The following is a 21781-nucleotide window of genomic DNA, read 5'->3' as shown; positions in this document are numbered from 1 at the left end:
CGTCTTTTTTTCTTCAGACCTACGTGAAGAGCCAGGACAAGGCGTTCGCCGCGGCCACCATTCAGGCCATCGGCCGCTGCGCCACCAACATCTCCGAGGTGACGGACACTTGTCTCAACGGCCTGGTGCTGCTGCTGTCCAACAGAGACGGTAACAAGCCTTCCTCTGGGCGTCACGGGGGGGGGGGGGTCAGCGGGCCTCGTCCTCATACCTACGTCAAACCCCCGCCGCGCTGTCTTCACAGAGACGGTGGTGGCCGAGAGCGTGGTGGTGATCAAGAAGCTGCTGCAGACTCAGCCCACCCAGCACAGCGAGATCATCAAGCACATGGCCAAGCTGTTTGACAACATCACCGTGCGTCCTCACCGTCCCGTTGTCGTTCCCTCGGCCGGACGGGGACCAGGCGCTCACCTCTTTTTTTGTTTTGTCCTCGGACCCTGCAGGTGTCCATGGCCCGGGCCAGCATCCTGTGGCTGATGGGCGAGTACTGCGACAGGGTGCCAAAAATTGCACCCGACGTACTGCGCAAGATGGCAAAGTCCTTCACGGCAGAGGAGGACATCGTCAAGCTGCAGACGGTCAACCTGGCGGCCAAACTCTACCTGACCAACTCCAAGCAGGTGGAGACGTGCTCCTTCAACCCGAGCCGCGAGCCTACGTGGGGGAGAGGATTCAGAATCCTATTATGAGGATAAAAATGTGATTCTCCTCCCACGAGAGACGCCGGCGTCTCGCCGTAAATTGAACTCTACCCCGCTAAATGAATGTGGGGCCGTGAATGAGACGTCGTGAATGTAATGGCGACTATCGGACCGATGGGGGGGGGGGTGATTCTGGCCCCCGAGCCGGGTTTATGAGCCCAGACGCTGCCTCCTTAAACGAGCGCATCATCACACCTCCTGCTACTTATCCATAATGCTGTATAGCAATAATCCAGACAGATCAGTTCAGTGTTAGAATGCATTATGGACGAGACCATTTCTCCCCCCGCAGACTAAGCTGCTGACCCAGTACATCCTGAACCTCGGCAAATACGACCAGAGCTACGACATCAGAGACCGAACCCGCTTCATCCGGCAGCTCATCGTGCCCAACGAGAAGAGCGGCGCCCTCAACAAGTACGCTCGGCGCATCCTGCTGGCCCCCAAGCCGGCCCCGGTGCTCGAGTCCGCCTTCAAAGGTTCCTCTTCCTTTTAAATCCTTTTAAGTGGCGTAAATACCTCTCGTCTTTTGTTTGGCGACCGTTGGATCCGCATGAACTGGACCTCTATTTCCAGTCGTATGCAAAGTGCATCCCGGCAGTGGTTTTGTTATTCAGCCGCGTCGGTCTCTCCCCTTTACCTTGAGCTAATGAGATGGGTAAATTATTGAGCCAACGCTAACCTTTTTTCAGACACTCGGAGGGAGAAAAAGAGCCTCCCTCGTTTATCCGTCTCTCCCCTTGACAAAGGGGACACAAACGGCCTCCTTCCCCATTAGGATTCAGCGGCGGTTTGCGCCTCCTGGATGTTTATGGAAAGCGTTAACCAGCCCTGTCATTCTTAATATCCACTCAAGTCTATTTTTTCCCCCCTCTTTTTGGTTTGCAAAGCACAGCTTTCCCAGCCCACCTCCCGGGCACAGGCTCTGATTATCAGCGGTGGAGGGAGGGGCGGGGGGGACACAATGTGTGTTTGTGTGCACGCTGAGATTCTGTTAAACACCTGTGAGCGGTGACTTTGAGCGTCTTGGAGGGCGGACTGCAGTGACTTTGTCCGCTCTCGTTGTTTTCTGTCCGTGCTTTCAGATCGGGACCGTTACCAGCTGGGAACTCTCTCCCACAGCCTCAACAGCAAAGCCAGCGGGTACCAGGAGCTCTCCGACTGGCCGGCCGTCGCGCCCGACCAGTCTGTGAGGAACGTGGAGGTCGTTGAGCCCGTAAGAGCGCGTTCATCACAGCGGTTCTCCCTCAGCGGCCCGGCGGTTCTCTTAACGAGGCTTCACCAAACATCCGTTTATATCGTAGTGCTTCTTGAGCAACTTTGCCAAAACCGCCCAGATGTTTCACTGCTTCAGTAAAGACACTGAGAATGGACTAATGCATTGTGGGATGCGTTGACGTAAGAAAAACTATAAAATAACCAACGCCATCTTTTTCCAACCTTTCATGTGCTTCATCAGTTTGTGTTGAATACATTTTAATTCCTTCCTCTGTTCCATTCGGCCCAAACACAGAAAGCTTTTGTTCCTCGTTTAACGTTAAGAACAAAAAATGAAAGAACATTTAGATGAGAGGTTAATTCAACAGACACAAACCTGTTTACTTGAAGTGGACAAAACAAAAGACCCGCAGAAACTGACTTAATTGAGTTATTCCGTCATCATTCCTCGGTGAAGCCGAGCAGAGGTTTGCGTGTTTGCTGTAACGTCCACACGCGTTACTCTGTAATTTGTGTGAATAGTTGCAAATTGAACCAAATTAGTTTTTTCTTCTTCACACGAGCCCCTTAAAGCGACAACAGTTTGAGAACGCTGCAGGATAACTCGCTTCCTACATTAACCCCTCACCTGCCTCCGCCGTCTCTGATCAGGTGCAAGAGTGGGCGCCGTCGGTCGGGAAGACCAAGAAACCCAAATCCGATGACAAGTTCTACTCGGACAACGAAGAGGAGAAAGCTGAGGAAGAATCTGAGAGCAGTGAAGGAAGCAGCAGCAGCAGCAGCAGCAGTGGAGGTTCGTCTGACAAATGTCACTGTCTTAGCTGTAATCCACAGCAGAGGTCTTCAACAGGGGGTCCGCGACCCACAGGGGGCCCGCCGAGGTACTTCAGGGGGGGTCGCGAAATTATATATATATATATATATATATTTTTTTTTTTTTCAACCAATTTTTTTTCCACAAATTTAAATGTCTGAATCAGAATTGTATTTGTCTTTAAATACACATTAACATGGATCAAACATATTGTAGCGAACGGATAAATTGAAAGAGAAGACGTCATCTTTCAGTCCACAACACACACACTCATCTTCCCACAGCAGCTCTCTCAAGCTGGACGCCGGTTCACTCACTGCTCTTTTCATGCTGATACGACATCACAGGCAACCAGCCAATCAGATCCATTCATGCTCACGTCTAAAGAGCACCAAGCTCAAAAATAAAAGATGGCGTACCAAACTCCGTAGTATAGGTGGTCCCTGCTCCATCTCACCATCAGTTTGGGGGACTTTGGCCTGGAAAAGGTTGAAGACCCCTGAGCCAGGGGGTGGATTTGGTGGATTTGGCGACCCCTGTGGCCACAGGTGGTAACGGCAGGTGCAGCTTAACACTCTGCAGCAAACCCTCCTTTAGCAGCTGCTCTGCTCGGGAGTCTTTCTGCAGCCAAACAAACCTTTGACTCAGATGTCAGAAGATGGTGGCTGATTTTTGGTGTGTTGGGTGTCGTGATGGATTGTGCGTATGAGAATGGCGTACTGAGACCAATAAAATAAACTACCAGAAGCAATGACGGGATGTAAATACAGTTAATGGCTTTTGCTGTAGAAATACAGGGTCAAAAATCGGGGTGGGATTTGATGAATTCACCGTTGGTGTTCGACGTCTCCACAGAGTCGAGCAGCGAGAGCGAGGAGCAAAGCAGCGAGGAGTCGGACAAGACGTCCAGCGACTCGGGGAAGAGCTCCAGTGGATCTGAGGAGACCTCCAGTGGATCAGACTCCCAACAGAAGAAGAAGAAGAAGACCAAGAAGGCGCCGCAGAAGAAAAGCAAGACGGCCGCTGCTTCCAGGTACAGTTAAACTCCCCCAGACGTGTCCAGATGCTACCTGTTCCTCCGTCTTCTTACCTCCTTAACTAATTAGACGTGTGTGAGATCACAACAAATGTGATCGGTGCTCTGCTGCAGCAATAACGACCATCTGTTCTCAGACGTTTTTATCAACAACCTTCTGGCACGTTACTTCTTCTATATACTGATATTAAAAACTTTACCAACCCACTTAAAAAGAATCCAACGATGTCCTTCAACTTCAGTATTTCAAGGGAATGGACCTAGTTACTTGAGATAATACCAAAAGTACATCTTAATAAAGGCAAAAAATACTCAAAATAATGGAAAATAAGACAGAAAAACTGTTTTGCAACTAGAAATAACTATCGAATAAAAGCTTTTCTTGAACGGGGGCTTGTGAGCCATACACACCCCTTGTTCTATTTATGTAAGTGTGTGTGTGTGTGTGTATAAACCCACACAAACACACACGCAGAGAGGCGTCAGGCTGGCAGAGCTGCCAGAATATCGTTAGTGTGAGTTCCATTAACGAGCTCATCAAGGAGAATTCTCCTCCGGTAGCGTAACCCCCATTTACATGGCTAATGGATAATGACTTCTGATTGGTCATTTAGCCGCCTGGTGTTGCCAATGAATGAGATCTGAGTCATTACTGCCGAATATGCTCGCGACACGCCGGCGGATTTTAGCTCCTCGCGCGCCGGCCTCGCGGACGCACACAAACTCACCTGATGGGGCCGCGTGACAGGCCGCCGGCTGACCCCCGTCCTCTCCATTAGAGGGGGGTAATTAGAGCGACTCACCCCGGCCCTGCGACGCCCAACACACACACACACACGCGCTCACGCACGCGCGGGGTAATTAGAGCAGCTCACCCCGGTGCTTCCACAACAAACACAGCATAATGCCCTCATTACGGCCCAGTCGCCGCGGGCGGAGCCTAATCAGGCCCACAGTGATTTATATCACTTTTTCCTGTTCGCAGCAAATGAAATCTGTAGGCCAAATTAATACTGGCTTTTCATCATCGCCCAAGTTAAGAAGCCAGTTACCGTCACAATTCCCCTCATTAATTTAACTGGTGAAAATCCCAGGCAGGCGGAGTAAACACTCATTATCGGGACAAATTGAAGAGGGACGGAGGCGAGTGGAAGAGAGGGGAGCAAGACGAGGAAAATCTTTCTGAATGAATGCAAACATTGAATTAACTTCAGAGAGCAAAACAAAAACAGATTGATCGCTGTTGTTGTGACCGGGGGGGGGGGAGGAGTGTGGGTGGGGGAGGGTCTTGTGGGGCTTCAGCTCTCAGTCCGGGTGGAGAAAAGGAGAACTAATGAATACAAGGTTGTACGTCTGATGTCTTCCAGAGATCAGTGGAAGCTGTAGATGTGTTGAAGCAAAGTAAAAGTGGTATTTTCCAAATATAAATATTATATATATATATATAAAACATACATATATAATATGTATATATTATATATATATATATATATATATGATTTAGATTTATATATATATGTGTATAAATGTATATGTATTCATGTGTTCTTATGTGTTCTCAGTGACTCGGATGAAAACGGAAACGGACCCGTAGTTAAAGACAGCAGCTCGTCAGATGAAAGCTCCTCCGGCTCCGAGGACGACTCCGACTCGGACGCCGCCGCCGCCCCCACGACGCAGCAGCAGAAGAAGAGCGACAGGAAGCCCGGCCCTAAGGTGAGCTGAGATGTAGTCGGGTCCGTTTGGATCTCAGATCTAGTACCGAGGGGGGGGGCTCCAGCCTGATGATCAGTTAGGTTGTTCTTAACACACAGACACACACACAGGAGACAATCACATTTATTCAGCGGGATTTGATCCCCTCCTGATTTATTTTCTGCACTATGAAATTCTCATTTTGTACAGTTTGTCGTGTCGTTTTATGAATTATGCATCTTTCTGTTACCGGCAGCGATCGGAGATTTTTTGTTTGTTTTCACCTGCTGGTGGCGCGTGGTGAAAGGAGGGGGGGGGGGGGATAAGAATCGTCTAGATGCTTGTTCTCCCGGCGGCCCGCGTTGTAATTCCCAGAACGCAGCGGCTGACAAGCGGCGCGGCGGTCGCGTGTATCGTCAGCGTGAATGACCGGCCGCTCGAAATTCCAGACGCGTGACGCGAGGGCGTCGCGTCTCCAGACACACGACGGCAGCACGATTGAAACGCTTGTTACGTTTGTTTCAAAGTGCTTTTCTCTTGTTTCTGTTTGATTTCCAGGTGAAGTCCGAGGTGGAGGTCTCCTTACTGGATCTAGTTGACTGTGAGTTTATCGCCACTTTTAATGCTATAAATCACATCAACTTTTGTTTTTTGTTGGGTTCCTTTTTTACTTTGAATGATCCCCAAAACAGCTGCGATCAAGTAAACGTGTTCTACCTGCCAAACGTTTGTGTGGAGCTGAAGATGAGGACGAGAGTGAATATTGGGCTGTAAATGTTTGGTGGTGGTCTAATCCAAATGAATTTAAAGTGAAATCTTAAATCCCTGATTGCAACGTGGACGCTTGAGTCGACGTGAGCCCCCGAAAACAAACAAACAACAGCGTTAAAGACACCACAAGCAGGCTGACATCGTTCTCGTCTCTAGCTCCTCCCCCACGGCGCCACGCGGGCCTCAACGAGCTTCTCTTTGCGTCCCTTTCAGTTTCTCCTGCACCCACAAACGCACCAAAGGGCCCGGTCGTCTCCCCGTCCCTTCTGTCCGACCTGGAGGGCCTGTCCCTGTCCAACACCTCCTCCACCATGCAGGTAGGTGCGCGCGTGTGTGTGTGTGTGTGTGTGTGGTTCCTTTCCCCCTACGTGGGCCTACGAGATGCTGAAATGAGCCGCCCTCCCTCGTGGAACCCTTTCGTCTCCCAGCAGGCGACCTTTGACCTTTCCTGCCGCCTTCTATTTATCGGCGGGCAGGACGGCGCTGCTGCTCTTCCCGTTTCCTGTATCTCTTATGGTCCCCCCCTCTCCCTCCCCCCCCCCACACCCTTGAACTCTATTTTCTGTGTCTCATCTACGACCCCCACCCCCCCCTCCTCTGTCACCTCCCATCTCTCTCTGTCACTCGCTGTGTCCCTTGTGTGTCTGCGTTGTGTATATCTGATGGTTGACCTTTCCTAGTGTGACGGCTCCTTTCTCTCCTCCGTATGTGAGCGACTCCTCACGTCGGTGTGTTTTTTCTCTGCTCTTTCTTCATTTGTTCCCTCGGGGGGGGGGGGGCGCATCTCCAGTTTATTGTTTCTGCTGCTGCTGTCTATTTAGTGTACGTGGTAACTCTGCACTTTGGAGCCTTTATTTTGAAATGTGCAGTTTTATTACTGGTGGTTTGTTGCGTGGCTATTAAAGCTTCATGTAGCGATTCGTTTACTTTAGAATTAATCCATGGAAACATTTTCATGTTATCAATTGGGAATAAAAAGCCCAGAGCGCAAAATTTGGTTTTAGGAAAGATTAAAAAACCAAATGTATTAAATTTGCAATGAATTAAGTTAATCATGTTGTCTGCACTCACAAAGATTTAGTGGAGGGGATTTTATTTTGGAGGTCTGAACTTGACCACCTCGTGTTTTCCTTTTATTTAGTGGCTGTGTAATTTATATTATATATTTATATATTTTTACATATACCAGCTACCATTTGTTATATCAGTGTTCCATTTAGGAGCTTTTATTGTTGTTTGAGTAGAGCGGGTGCGTTGGTTCGAACCCCGGCTGCTCCGTGTCCCTGAGCAAGACACCCAACCGTGGGTTAAAAATGTAATGTGAGTCGCTTTGGATAAAAGCATCAGCTAAGTGACGTGTAGTGAAATGTAGAAGTCTTTTGCATCACGTGAGCCTCATTGGGTCGGATGTGCACCAACAGGTGAGAACTCACGACAACTTTGCGTTAAAGATGCTTTTAGTCCACTTTTTAGTTCTCCTGCATGCAGACGGTTCCACGCTGAGTCGCTCTGTATTCTCAGCGTGCCCGCCTGCCTGTCAGTGTGATTGACAGCTGCTCTCAGACCAGCGTGCGAGTCTTGTTACCCCCCCCCCCCCCGCCCCTCAGGTGAAGGCCGTGGAGTAATGGAGAATAGAAATGCAGATTAGAAAACAGGGAACTTTTCGCACATCAACATCTGATTTAGAGTCAATTCTATGCATAAATACATGATGGGCATCGGGATTCATAGACCGGGGTAAATAACCTCCCCTTTATTCACACTCGCCCCTCCCACGCGCACGCACGCACACACACACACACACACACACTCTCTCTGGCCCCTGTGTCATTTCTATTTCTCAGCAATCTGCCCTCAGAGGCGGCTTGTGTGTCTCAGCTGAGCGCTCGGGCCTTTTAGAGAATTACTGCATGGTTATCAAAGGCATTTAGATTAACCCTGGTGCCTGTCTCTGACCCCCCCTCCGTCTCCTCCCCGGCCCCCAATGCTACCGCTCTCTCTAATAACATTTTGACATTAGGATCTCTCACAAATGCCTCTTAAATCCCCCCCCAACGCGCCCCAAAACCTCTTCCGACCGCTGTCCGTGTGCGCGGGGGGGGGGGGCAGATAACTTTTCATTCATAATTAGCAGTCGGCGAATGGGGCTGCTTTGGGGGGAAATTGAACTGTCAGCGGCGGGGCGCGCGGCGTTTGACCCCATCACGCCCAGAGGGGGCCATCATAATTTGTTCATTTGGTGTCCATCAGGCGGCCCCTCCTCCTCGCTCCTCACTCCCGTGACCCCCCCGGCGGCGAGAGCTCCGGGGTTCACGTCTAATTATGAATCAGCAGAAGGACCCCCGAGCGCCTCCAATACAGCGGCCTGCCCCCCCCCGTCACCCCACCCGTCACCCCACCCGGCCTACCGCTGCCACTCAAACGGAGGAGATTGCCTCTTAAGCGGGAATAAATGGCCACACGGAGGCAACCGGGTGGATACTTTGTTTTAATGCAGCTGTTGCAGCATTTCTTTGCATCGCCGTGCGTGCGCGTGTGCGTGTGCGTGTGTGTGTGTGTGTGTGTGTGTGTGTGTGTGTGTTCAGTCTTTTCTGTCTTGTGGCGTTTGTTTGTTTCGAGGTCACTTCGAGTCCCTCTTCTCATCCGTACGCCGTCATTTAACCGCTGTAGGCGGAGTTTAGGGGTTTTGACGTAAATATGACGTCACGTGACGCCGTTGGTTTGTGTTTTCCACTGAGGACGTAAAAGTACCAACAAATACTCACAAGGTTGTTGCATTAAAGCGTCTTGTGTGCGAGATTGTTGGAATAGAACAGAAAATTTAACCTAATTATTTATTTAATTATATTATAACTATATTGTTTTATATATATTCTAGTATCTTATCCTTTTGCAATGTAGTAGAAGTAGAGTAGAAGTATAAAGTAGACTCATGTGAAGTGAATAGTTATCTACGATAGTTTCGATAAGCCGATTAGTCAACAAAAGTTTGATAGTAATAGTTCATTTTAATCAGATATCTCCGGAAGATACATATTTAATGTATATATATATATTTTAAACATGTTCATATCTTTGGGTTTTTCAGTATTTTCTAACATTTAATTGACAGACAGACAATGAATCATTTCTGAAAAACCCTCCTGAGTTTCATCCTTTTTGTTCTATGAAATATTCTTTTCTACATTAAATATCTTGCTCATACAAAGAAACCGTTCTCTCACAATACTTGCAAAGCCAAATGAAGGACAATACTGTTTCTGAATAACACTCTATTATTGCTAATCTTCTTTAATGGAAAATTTCAAAAATTAATGATTTTAAAACCGTAATTCACTGACAAATTGGCCTAAATGAAGTAACCTCTGTCTGCGTGCGCCGGAGAGACTTCATGTTGCACTGAAGTAGTTCTAGACGGCCGTAGTAACATTTATTTAATCCAATTTGAAGTCAAGGTCTTTGTGACGCCCCTCAATTAATTGTCATCTCCTGACTGAAGGAACAATTAGGCGCTAAAGTCGAACACACGTCCCTCACCTCCATCCTCACAACTCTTGTCGCGCGTAATGAAACCCTGTCTCTGCCGTCGAAAAACAGAAATGGATTTTCAATATGCGCCCATACGTCTCTCTGCTCCCCCCACGCCGCGGATGCCCCTCGTATGCACGCGGCACAAGGCTACCCGGCTCCCGCTAAGCCCGCTTATTCTTTCTGTTTGAGCGCGTCAGCGGGATTTTCAGGTCATTTGCCAGAGAGGATGCTGGGAGCGTGGCGTCCGGGCCGCTCTGAAGGTGACTGGGTGTCTTGTGCCATCCATCACGGGGGCTTCCTTTAAGTTGATGCATAATGGGGCCTCTCGATCAACTTCCCTCGCTCATTGTCGCCGCCCTCCTTGGGGGGCGAAAGAAAAGAAGGGGAGACTTGAGGGAGAAGTCAAGGTCACCCCCCCCCCCGCCTCCCCCCCTGTTCTTATTTACACTTCGCATGACAGGACAACAACGGATTGACGAGGTGCGCGCCGGCGTCGGACTTTTAAGCGTCCACTCGTGTCAAATCGGCAATAATAAGCCGTTTGAAGCCTGCGTCCCGTCGCCGGGGACGACGAGGCGGGACCTTGGAGCCGGATGTGTCTGTCAGGGAGGTAAATCTCCGGCAAACATTACAGCCGGCTTTATCGACGCCGGCGCGCTCAGAAAGCGGCCCCCGGTAAACATGCGGGCCCCCGCGACTCGTGAGGGGGCGGGGCGCCGTCACGGCGCGCCGGCCCCGTGTTTGTTTTGACCTCCTCCGCCGCGGCGAGGGCACAGTTTATCCCGCCACGTCTGCAGGGGATTGTTTTCAGAGAGCTTTGATCGGCGGGGCCAAAGACTTCAATCCCTCCAGAAGTCACACAGGAGCCTCCGCTCTGCAGGTCCTGGTGCCTCGTGGGTAATCAGAGGGCAGGTCTGCGTGCACTTCGGTCACATGGGTGCGGTTGGATCAGCGTGCACGTGCAGCAGGTCAGCGTCCAGACTTCTGGCCTGGAAGGTTTCGGGCGTTGCTGTTTACGTCCTCATGAGTGTCCTTCTCCTCCGACGTGACGCGTGCGCCAACTAACAGCCGCCTGATGGAAGTGGCTTCACCTTTTATTCCAACGTTCCGCTTCCCGCCTCGGAGCTTCCGGCCGCACGTCAAAGCGATTCTTCATCCTCGCGACGCGCTCCGGACGCGTCCGGCTTTCCCGCCGCCTGCATGTTTCCACCGTGCTTCTTCACATCATATTACCAGTCGTCTTCAATTAGCTCCATTAGATCGCAGCTTTAAGTCGCGTGGGGTCGTGTTTCCCGCTGCCTCGCTGCTGCGGCGTCTCTGAGGAGCCACATTCGTTATTTGTTTCTCGTTCTGAGGCGGTAAAGAGACGTTTTTCTGCCCCTGAAGTGCTCCAGGTGAGCAGTTTATTCACGTTAACGCTGCCGCGGTCGACCCTGAACAATGTTCCCCTGAGTAACGAGATGTTAATTTTTTTAGAGATAAAGAAAACACCAGCCCCCCCCTTCCCTTATTTTCCCTCACTCCCAAAGGTAATGTGATTTCCTGCCTCTGAAAAGGTAAAAGCCCCCACAGGCACTTGTGTTTCTATTCATTAGAGGTTGTTTTTATTCAGCCCGGTTTGACCGAGCATGCAGCCCATTTCCTCCTAACTGGGCTGATTGAGAACATTTCTTAAATGGGCTCGTCTTTAATGAAGGGAGGGTTGGGGGGGGGAGTTAACGGCCAACCCTTGGTCCCACTTCATTCAGGAGGGAAGCTGATTGGACGCGATGAAGAGAGCGGAGCTTCTTGTATTAATCTGTCCTTTTGTGTGGCTGCATTGGCCCTGTAATGCACAAGGCGTCCCTGGATATTGTGTTGATTTGTAGTGCCTGAGGCTTCTGGGTAATGTTGTGCATGTTCTTTTTAGTTCTTTTTTTCTCCTCATCTTCCCTCTCTGCTTCTACTCTCCTTTGATGGAGCACTAAAGCCCCACTCCCACCACACAAGATGCCCACCAGCACCTGGCCCTCGTCTCCAGGCGCCATTTATTTAAGTAATGATCAGAAACCAAATAAAACTCAACTAAACCATCATGTTATTTAGTTTTTCCAACTTTGATTGATTGGGTTTGAAAGCAACCAGAGCAACACTGTCACTCTGCTGATGTTTATTGACATATCAACACATTTCTCTGGTAGGAGGGAAGATGGTTGCTGATGTTTACTCCCGTCCCTCCCTCCAGGTCACCGCTCCGTCCTTTGGCCCCGTGAAGACCTACGAGCTGCTTCACCACATGACCGGAAAAGGTCTGTCCGCCAAGTACCACTTCCCCAGGCAGCCGTGTCTGCACCAGCCCGGCATGGTGGCCGTCCAGGTCACGCTGAGCAACGGCTCGGACCGCAGCCTGGAGGAGATCCACGTGGGCGACCGGAGCCCGGCGAGCCTCAACATCCACTGCTTCAACACCATCGGTGAGTACGAGGCCAGCAGCTGGTGTGAACGCCTCTACCTGAACAAGCTCCTCCCTCTACCTGAACAAGCTCCTCCCTCTCCCGGAACAAGCCCCTCCCTCTCCCTGAACAAGCTCCTCCCTCTCCCTGAACAAGCTCCTCTTTCTACCTGAACAAGCCTCTCCCTGAACAAGCTCCTCCCTCTACCTGAACAAGCTCCTCCCTCTACCTGAACAAGCCCCTCCCTCTCCCTGAACAAGCTCCTCCCTCTACCTGAACAAGCCCCTCCTTATATCTGAACAAGCCCCTCCTTCTACCTGAACAAGCTCCTCCTTCTACCTGAACAAGCTCCTCCCTCTACCTGAACAAGCCCCTCCCTCTACCTGAACAAGCTCCTCCTTCTACCCGACCAGGCTCCTCCCTCTGTACACGTTACAGGCCATTCAAATAGGCCATTTACTCTCATTAGACTCTAGGAGCATCATCCAACATGTGATCCAACACGTTCAAAATTATTCATTTTATTCATTGTCAAATAACCGTCTGGAGTCTTCTGATTTTATTGTAATTTTATTCCATTTTCCAGTTTCACAATAAAGTCAGTTTTAGGAATGCATTATTATAAATTGCAGTATGTGGCCTGAAATCTTCTCCGTAATCGAGTTTTATTTTCTTTATATTGACGCTAGTCGCCTCTGAACTTTAAGAATTCAAGACGCAGAAGTGGATTTTCTTTCTCCCCTCTGATGTAAACAATCACATTTATTACAATCGGTGCAACACGTGTCGTCTCTCATTCGTTCATGACGACTCTCTGGGATTTCTCAAGCCCCATGATTGTTTTCTCAGACGGATATTAAATGGTCATTTTAAGCCTGTTTGCCATCAACTCAACAAATAACCCCCCCCCCCACCACCACCACCAGCCAATACTACTTTGGCTAATCCCTGTTTATTAGTATCGATCAGGCCAAGAAAACATGCACCATCTCCATATCTCTGCCACTCGTGCATGATTGCTGCACTCTGTACAATACAAGGCCCCTGAATCCCCGTGCACACACACCTACGCACACACACAGACAGAGACACAGACGGGCGGGGGAGCACGTTAAAGCTGTCGATTGCAGGCCATTGATTGGCCATTGAAGGAGCTCCAGCAGCCAAGCAGTGTGTAATTTGGATCGATGGAGGTGCAGTCGGTTTGGAGAAGTTTCAGATTTAATATGATGCTGTTTTGTGTTTGTTTGTCAACGGATGATGAATAACGGGGCTCGTATTTAGTGAGAAATGTGGCACACGGCCTCGACGAGTCGCTTTACTCCAAACTGGCCATTTAAATGTTTAAACAATTTACCCGTAGATTGTTGTATACATTTATACGGTTTTATAGGTAGGATATGTATACTGAATATACAGTTCTGGATTTAAGGGAGTCCTTGATGACTCTGTTCTCTTTTTCCTCTGGAGTCTGGAAAGAGTTCTACAGTAAAAGGAGGCGGATTCTGTCTGTGTTCCTTTCATCCAAAACCTCCACCTCCTCCACCTCCCCATCCTTTTCCTCTACGCATCATCATCCTCCTCATCCTCCTCCACCCCATCATCCCCATCATCCTCCTCCACCCCGTCATCCTCCTCCACCTCTCATTCAGCTGTCCAGACGTTCTCTTCAACCATTTTTCTGTGGCTTTACTTTGCTCTTCCTCCCTCACCTCGTCTCCTCCTGATGCTCTCTTTGACAAGCCTGTTGTTTGAAAGTGTGTGTGTGTGTGTGTGTTCCCTGGTGTGGGGGGGTCCGGGTGGGTTGGGGGGAGATTGAAGGATAGATTTCTCACACACTGTGGCCTTGCTTTGTGAAGTAGAAAACACAAGTGGTGTGGATGCCTGTCTGTTCCACTCTGCTGCCCCCCCCCCCCTCTCCTCCTCCTCCCTCCCCCCCTTGCTCCATCCCTCCTCACGTTGCACACTGTGCCCTTGTCACTCACGATTCCCTTTCTACCCCCCCTCAGAGCGGCTGGAGCCGGAGGCCTCGGTGACGGTTTCCATGGGTATTGACTTCAGCGACTCGACGCAAGCGGCCAACTTCCAGCTGTGGTAAGACGCCGTGACATCCGCTCACATCACGTCTCTCCTTGTTTCCTTTCCTCTGCGACCTTCGGCTGCACATCTTTTTCACTCCCTCTCACGGCGAGTCTCACGGAGTCACATCTCTGTTCTGTTCTCCTCCTCCTCCTCCTCCTCGCCGCTCTGTGGCGGCCCCCCAGGTGAGACATCAGCCGCCATTGATCCGGGTTCTCTGGGATAACAATTATTCGCCAGTAATCAGCCTGCTGAATGCCATCGGCTCAGCTGGTCGATAACCTGATCAGAAAGTCTGTTCAGGATGGGGGGGTGGGATCAATCCAACCTAAAATGACTTGTGAATGACATTCAGAGAAACATTTAATACACAAGCAAAGCATGAATAGACAGGTGCACAAAACAAACGCACACTGAGTCGCACGTGGTCGTCCGTTTCCTCGCCGCCGTCACGCAGGAACTGATGAGATTCTATTTATTTCTCAGTGATCAACACTGTCCAACATCATCAATGCAATAAAGTCACCGACAAAAACAACGAGTAACGTAGTTTGAGTGGAGAGGAAGAGCGTTACGCTGGCGTGACGTCAGATTCCTGCTCCATCCTGTGAAAAGATTGGTGGTTTGACCCCCTCCTCCTTCTCCTCCCCCCAGCACCAAGGAGGACGGGTTCAGCGTGTCCATCCAGCCGGCGGTGGGCGAGCTGCTGATGCCGAGCAGCTTGAGCGAGCAGGACTTCAGCCGGGAGCAAGGTGAGAAAAAGATCCACCAAGCGCCTCTGGTGCAGCTTCAAGCCAAATGTGCACGTGGATCTATAAAAGGAAGCAGTGTTTGTTATTAAAAGTAGCAAAGGTGAGTTTGTTAGTGACAAAGTAACTGTTTCCTTTGCTTTTATTTTCTTTGTAAATACACAATACTGTTCAATACTTATAAAAGATCTGCCCTGTATTAAGTAACCTAATATTTTCTAAAAATTCAAAATGATAAATCATGTCCAGTATTTTCTGTGGTTTTCCCCCAAGTGTCCATTTCTACATAAGATAAAAATAAGGACTATTTTCACCTGCGGATTAATGCAGAGTGAAAACTAGTGCGTCATCATAAAATAAATGAGACCAGACGCTTTCTCTAAAGTTATTAGTGACACAATCTTTAAATTAGCGTTCTCTTGTATGCAGCATTCATCAGTAATGTTTAAACAGTGAAATGAATCCTAGAGGCCTCTGATGAACGTTTTCTCCTCTGTGGTCACAAAGCTTTCTTCTTATAAAGCACTTATCGGTGCCCCCCCCCACACACCCACACACACACACACACACCTGTAGAGCTGAGGGCCCTCGGCATGTGTCGCAGCTTTTAAGTGCACGCTTAAGGCTCTGACGCGTCACCGCGTGGAACAACTCTGCTGCAAATTGATGCTTTGTACCAATTGAGTGAAGCCAATTAATTTCGTTTTTTATTATATTTGCCTTTGAGACTCTCTTATTTCCACCTGACTCGTCGTGCACATTGATTTTTATTCTTTTCCCTTAAGTCTTCTTTCTTAGTGAGTGCACATCAACTGCCTTCAATTCCTCATTTTAATAACCAACAGAAGCAGTTTAGTCCTACTGTGTGTCTTTAATATCCGTCGGTAGTGTAGACGCACTGAATCCACAGCGGAGCTACAACGAAGCTCCTGTCTGATCAGCCGAACGTTTCGCGTCCCATCAGGTAAGCTCCTGGGCATGAACGAGACCTCGGCAACCGTCGCCATGGCAACAGCAAACGCCTCCAGCCAGGCCGTCAAGCAGCGCGTCCTGTCGGTGGCCAACGTTGGAGAGGTTCCCTCCGGGCAGGACGTCGCCCACAGGTGAATGTTCTCTCCGTGCTGTTTTATCAGCGCGAATAAACACTAACATGATTCATTCATTTTAAATCTTAGATCATATTTATTTATTGCTTATTTTCTCCACCGTACAATTTGATTCGATCATTTTATGTTTGTCAACTGAAGTCGCTGTGAGTCTCGTTGTTGTCTAACTGAAAAAGTCTCTGACCATTCCACACACAAACGACCAATCAGATGAACTGACATCGGGTGGTAATCCTCGTTTCTTTCTAAGCGTGGGTAACGTGGCCGTGCAGCGCGTCGTCGTGCAGCGCGTCGTCGTGCAGCGCGCCGTCGTGCAGCGCGCCGTCGTGCAGCGCGTCGCCGTGCAGCGCGCCGTCGTGCAGCGCGTCGCCTTGCAGCGCGCCGTCGTGCAGCACGCCGTCGTGCAGCGCGCCGTCGTGCAGCGCGTCGCCTTGCAGCGCGCCGTCGTGCAGCGCGTCGTCGTGCAGCGCGCCGTCGTGCAGCGCGTCGTCGTGCAGCGCGTCGCCGTGCAGCGCGCCGTCGTGCAGCGCGTCGTCGTGCAGCGCGCCGTCGTGCAGCGCGCTGTGTAGCAGGTGTGTACTTTTAGGAAGGGGCCTGGTGCACACATGCCAGGGGAATGCCCCGAGACGCCTGGCTGTGTAATTGGTGTACACAGAGTGTGCTAATGAGCTTCCTCGTCTGTCACGCACACCCGAACACCTGATAGATAATTACACCTCCCTCTGTCCCTCTGTTTCCTGCTCTCCCCCCCCCCCCCCCCCCAAACCCCCCAAGCCCCCCCGCTGCTGTCTCTCTTTCGCTTCCTCTTTGTCTCTCACGCCGTCCTCGTCCCTCTCTCTCTCTCCTCCGTCCGGTCGTCCTTTTGAGTGATCTCGTGTTTTATTCTAGAATAGAGGAAACGTGCAGGAATAAGGAAAGGACGGGGAGGAAGCAGGAGAGGAGGGGTGAGGAGGCGGCACAAGGACACGGCGAGCCGGAGCCGGTGAGGGGAAATCGATGTCCAATAAACCCGCGTGCTTCATTCACAATAACCGATAGCTCAAAGCGCGCCATCAATCTCCCGCCGTGACGTCCCCCCTGGTCCTCTGGTAATGAAGACACTGTCCTCCGTGTTGACGACGGGTTCCTGCCGGCCGTCCCCGCGAGCTCCGTTTATTAGAGACGATGGGAAAAGAAGCCGTGCTGAGACGTAGCAGGTCTGACAGCCTCGTCTCTCAGGTGCCGTCGCTGGAGCTCTGAATCTGACGCAGATGTTCAAATGATGACCTCGTTGTTCAGGGAGGAGCTGGTGCCGTTATTGGATTAGACAATAAAGTTAATCCGAGCCAGTTCAGCTCATCTATAAAGCATTTAGGACATTTTAAAAACGTTTCAGCTTCTTAAACTAAATATTTCTGGTTTTACATTAAACTGATTATCAGCGTTTTGGACAAAAGGAGTGAAAATGTCGCCACAGCTTGTCGTTATTTTAACCTTTTAACCTTTATTCACTTATTACTCTATAGATCACCTTTTTGATGAAGTCTCTGCCAGTCGGACACTCGTTTTAGTGTCAGTCATCTCACACACACACACACACACACACACACACACACACACACACACACAGGGATCGATGTGATCTGATGCTCCCACTGAGGGTTCGTTATGGAGATCCTACGTCACGAGGGACTAAATAGGTGGTGGTGTTAATGTGAGAACGCTGCGCTCCTCCCGTCCGTCAGCAGGGTGCAGCACTGCGTCTCCCAAACAGCCGTCGAGGCCGAGTGGGTTGGGGGGGCGTGAGGGGGGGGGGGATATGCCACTGAAACACAGAAATTGATTGCTGGAAAGGAGGATGGCAATAAATCAAGCAGGAAAGCAAATGTAGAAAACGCTGTTCTTGTTTATGTCTAAACAGGCGGAATAGAATAAATGTGCTCTATTTTTCAGTCCGTTTGAAAGCAAATTTGATGGAATTTTGCACGCGTTGCCAATTCTTCTGCTTAGAGCCTGATTTAAGAAAGCGAGAAAACCCAACCTTTGATTTATAAGCCATGCTTTCTCTTTACTTTACACTTTGATATAATTGATCATTCCTGAAATACTGTATTTTCCCTTTTGTTTCTGGTGAGGTTGAATTGTTGTTAATTTAATTGACTATCGTTTATAAACCGACCAATGAGACGTCTGTTCCCTTATTTGTGGCTTAAGATCCGTCCTCAGGATACAGAGACGCTCCGTTTACGCGTCAAGCTCGGTCACGTTGTTCCTCGTGGAAGCCAGTTCTCGTCCCCCGTCCCCCGTCCCCCCCCCCCCCATCAGCCCTGGACCCGCTCGTCCTGCTCGCAGGTCCGTCCGTATGGCCGAGCTGTGGAGGGCTGCTGGTTGTAATTGGGTGTGATGGCGGCGGCCATCTGCCCGCTGTGGGTCCGTCCGCTCGGCCTCACTGACCACTCAGCTGAAGGACACTTGTCCACCTGGCCGGGGACGCCGGACCGCACCAGCCGGCCGGATTCTGCGAGAACAAACGATTCAGGAATAATGTTCCCGAGTCAAAGCCGCGGGGGGGGGGGCAGCAGTGTAAAGGTGGAACCCCCCCCCCGCGTTGAGGAGACCCTCGGATAATTGGAGAGCGATGCTTAGCCGATCGATGCCAGTCCGAGTTACGCTTTGCTTTTCTTTCCATACGCTGCATAAATCCGCTGTTTAGGCCGGCGTGTGAAGAGCGCCGCGGAATACCAATGACCCGTTTAAGGCCCGCCCCTAATCCGGCCCCTTCCGGCGCCCCGAAGTGCCCCCGTGTGGAGGTGGAAGTGTCGCCGATCCGCCAGTCCCTCAGAACCACAAAGTGCGACTGTTGAAAGCAAAACGGCGTCCGAGCGCTTGTTTCTCTTCACATGAAGGAAAAAGCCCCCCAGCGGCGTCTCCCGAGACGCCATGAGAGCCGCCTCGGGGGTGTTAACCGGCCCAGTAAATGATAGACTTATATCCTAAATCCATTAGCAAAGCCGCAGGGGCCACAGGGACAGCGTAAGCTGCCGGGGGGCTCGTGCATGTTTACACTCTCGTGTTCCGTGTTCGGGATAAATGGGAATTAAACATTTTTAGCATCAATGGGATTATTTGGGGATTAAGTGACGGAGGACTCGTCTTTAATCCGTGATCAGGAATCGATACACAAGCTGAATTATTCAGTTTTTCAGGGAAACGAATCGTCTTCTCCGGCGTTTCCTGCTGAAGTGGCTAATATTTTAATTAAGGCCGAGAGGACTCGCTGATAAACTCGCTCCTCTGTTGATGGTAATTTAGCGGCTCCCCAGAGACGAACACACAGCCACTTCCCCCCCCCCCTCATTCTTTAACACGTGCGTGCTAATTGGTGGACGTGCTAGCCGCTCTGCCCACAGGCCGTCCTGCGGGTGGGGGGCGCGGGTGGGGTGGGGGGCTCTTCACAGGCTTTAGTCGGGCCTAAGTGGGGCTCTTTGTGGGCTGTTTGTCAGGCCTAAGCAGGCTGCCACGGGGGGGTCTTTGTTGCCGGGATGTAGTGCTAAATGGAGGCAGATGGCTGGGAGTTGGACCGGTGAGGCTCCGCGAGGCTCCGGCGCTCCTCAAAGGGGGGGGGGTCACGCCGGGTCATAGCCCCTGTCTGCCTCTTGTTAGCGCCCTCAATGGGGACCATGTGGGCTCCGATTCGCCCCCAAGTCTGCAGGGACGGTATCCAAGGAAACGCTGGACCAGGAATCCTCCCCGTGGTCCGGTGGGACGTGGGGGCGAGGGGGGGTCCAGAGGCTTCCCACACGCTCATAGACACCCACAGTCCATAAAAACAGAGGATCGGCTCAGTTTGAGTGACATGGGGGGGGCGTGTCCCGCCCCTCATGGCCCTCTAGTCAGCTGGAATAATGGACTGTCCGTCTTCTCCTCCGCATCATTCAGTCATTACAAGGTGGGTGGTGGTGGGGGGGGGGGGGGTGGAGGCTTTGGAGCCTCATGTTTGGCTAAACAAAACAAATATATATATATATATATTTCATATTCTGTATAACAGGAATAGAATCAAATGGAAATAATTAGCTCAGTGTATAAATGCAAAATCAAACCATCAAGGTTTCACCTTTCTAGTTTCTGCAGGTAACTAAAACTCAGAAACTCAGATTTGTTTGACGGGTGGAAGGAAACGTTTTAGATGCGAAGGCTTCAATGCTTCCTTTCCTATCTCCTTCAGCATAGGAGACACCAGAGCAGCTTTACGAAAGGACACTCGCTGCGAGGAGCCTCCTGTTGGTTTAGTGAGAGCGCCACCGAACCGAAGAGTAGACGCTATTTGACCTGGTTTGGTGAAGCTAACCCCCCCCCCCCCCCCCCACTCCTCTCCCCCAGGTTTGCCGGGCGGACGGTCAGCAGCGGCGCTCTGGTCCTGGTCTCGCTGGAGCTGAAGGAGTCCTCCAGCGCCCTGCTCACCATCAACACCGAGAAGAGCGTCATGGCGTCCATGTTGCTCCGGGACCTCAAACAGGCCCTCGCCCTGGCGTAGGACCCCCCCCCCCCCCACAGACACACACACTCCTCCCTTTAGTAAAGGTAAAGGGGAACCACACTGCATTCAAGACTTCACATATTTCATCTCTGCTTGAGGACAATTTAGAGTTTGTCGAGTTGTGAATCAGAGACAAACTGTAAAGTGTAGATCTCCTTTAAAAACACAGAGAGTCGATTTTAAAATGTGACCTTTAACCTTCTCCTTTTGTAAGTCGCTCGCCATCCGGTCACTCTGCACTCTGCCTTTACGCCCCCCCCCCCTCCATCTCATTAAAGTGCCTTCTACGGGAAAATAATGTTATTTAGAAAACCAAATCATAAATGTTACTTAAATCAACAAGGTCTTTTTATCTGTGCCGCTTTGTCTGAACAATAAAGAGTGAATTTATTAAAACACATAAATATTTGCCTTTATTCATATAAATATTTTACACGTGGCAGAAACGCCGCTGATGGTTAAACGAACGACATCATTATTTAAAATAACCGCCTGTGTTTAGTGAGAAGGCTGCTTTCTGTGCAGCGTGTTTCATCTCCAACGAAGACAAAGCGGGAACCTCCAAAGAGCCGCCCGAAGCCGCCCCCCCCCCCCCCCCCTCGCCGCCCCCCCCCCTCACCGCTCTGCGTCCGGCTGTCTCCTGCGGCTCACGAGCGGCGAGGTGAACACCTGTTAGCTCGTCTGTCACAGGAGCTCCACTCGCATCCATCACCTCTTCCTCTGTACTCATTCCCTCAGCCAGCTGTTCCCCTCACACACACACACACACACACACACACACACACACACACACACACACACACACACACGGAAGCTTTTCAAACTCAGTTTTAAACATTAAACCTTTTACTTTACAAATGGAGGAGAGAAACTGCTACACACAGCTAACAGTTTAAAACATTTGATGCAGAAAACATCTGGACTCTTCAGTAACAAACGCACACCTTGTGTTCTCTACGTTACAATGAACCAATGAGAGACACGCAGGCGTCAAATATGATACTGGAATAAAATACTGTTTTTTGTTTTTTTTAGTTCTCACAAAAGGCTTTTATCGGACACCTCATTTCATCTAATGAGAAAGAAGGTCCAGACTTTAGACTGGACCTTGTGTGTGTGTGTGTAATATA

The 21781-nt window shown here is 50.3% G+C and overlaps 1 protein-coding gene across 2 annotated transcripts in view; it reads left to right on the top strand.

The window, feature by feature from the left end:
* ap3b1a (adaptor related protein complex 3 subunit beta 1a) overlaps positions 1-21055 on the top strand; it is a 34630-nt gene extending 13575 nt beyond the window's left edge. For both annotated transcript variants that reach the window (XM_078088812.1, XM_078088813.1), the window contains 15 exons: positions 18-150; positions 245-354; positions 444-620; positions 994-1180; positions 1787-1917; positions 2571-2712; positions 3589-3766; positions 5332-5485; positions 6023-6065; positions 6449-6552; positions 11991-12219; positions 14208-14292; positions 14932-15029; positions 15991-16129; positions 20495-21055. In XM_078088812.1, coding sequence (XP_077944938.1) covers positions 18-150; positions 245-354; positions 444-620; positions 994-1180; positions 1787-1917; positions 2571-2712; positions 3589-3766; positions 5332-5485; positions 6023-6065; positions 6449-6552; positions 11991-12219; positions 14208-14292; positions 14932-15029; positions 15991-16129; positions 20495-20648 — 2064 coding nt within the window. In that variant the 3' untranslated portion in view covers positions 20649-21055. The remainder of the gene's footprint in view (positions 1-17; positions 151-244; positions 355-443; positions 621-993; positions 1181-1786; positions 1918-2570; positions 2713-3588; positions 3767-5331; positions 5486-6022; positions 6066-6448; positions 6553-11990; positions 12220-14207; positions 14293-14931; positions 15030-15990; positions 16130-20494) is intronic.
* The last annotated feature ends 726 nt before the right edge of the window (positions 21056-21781 follow it).

Source organism: Gasterosteus aculeatus, chromosome 14 (assembly GCF_964276395.1).
Source record: "Gasterosteus aculeatus chromosome 14, fGasAcu3.hap1.1, whole genome shotgun sequence".
Lineage (NCBI taxonomy): Eukaryota > Metazoa > Chordata > Actinopteri > Perciformes > Gasterosteidae > Gasterosteus > Gasterosteus aculeatus.
The sequence above is the reverse complement of the archived record's forward strand: the minus strand, read 5'-3'. Positions and strand labels throughout refer to the sequence as shown.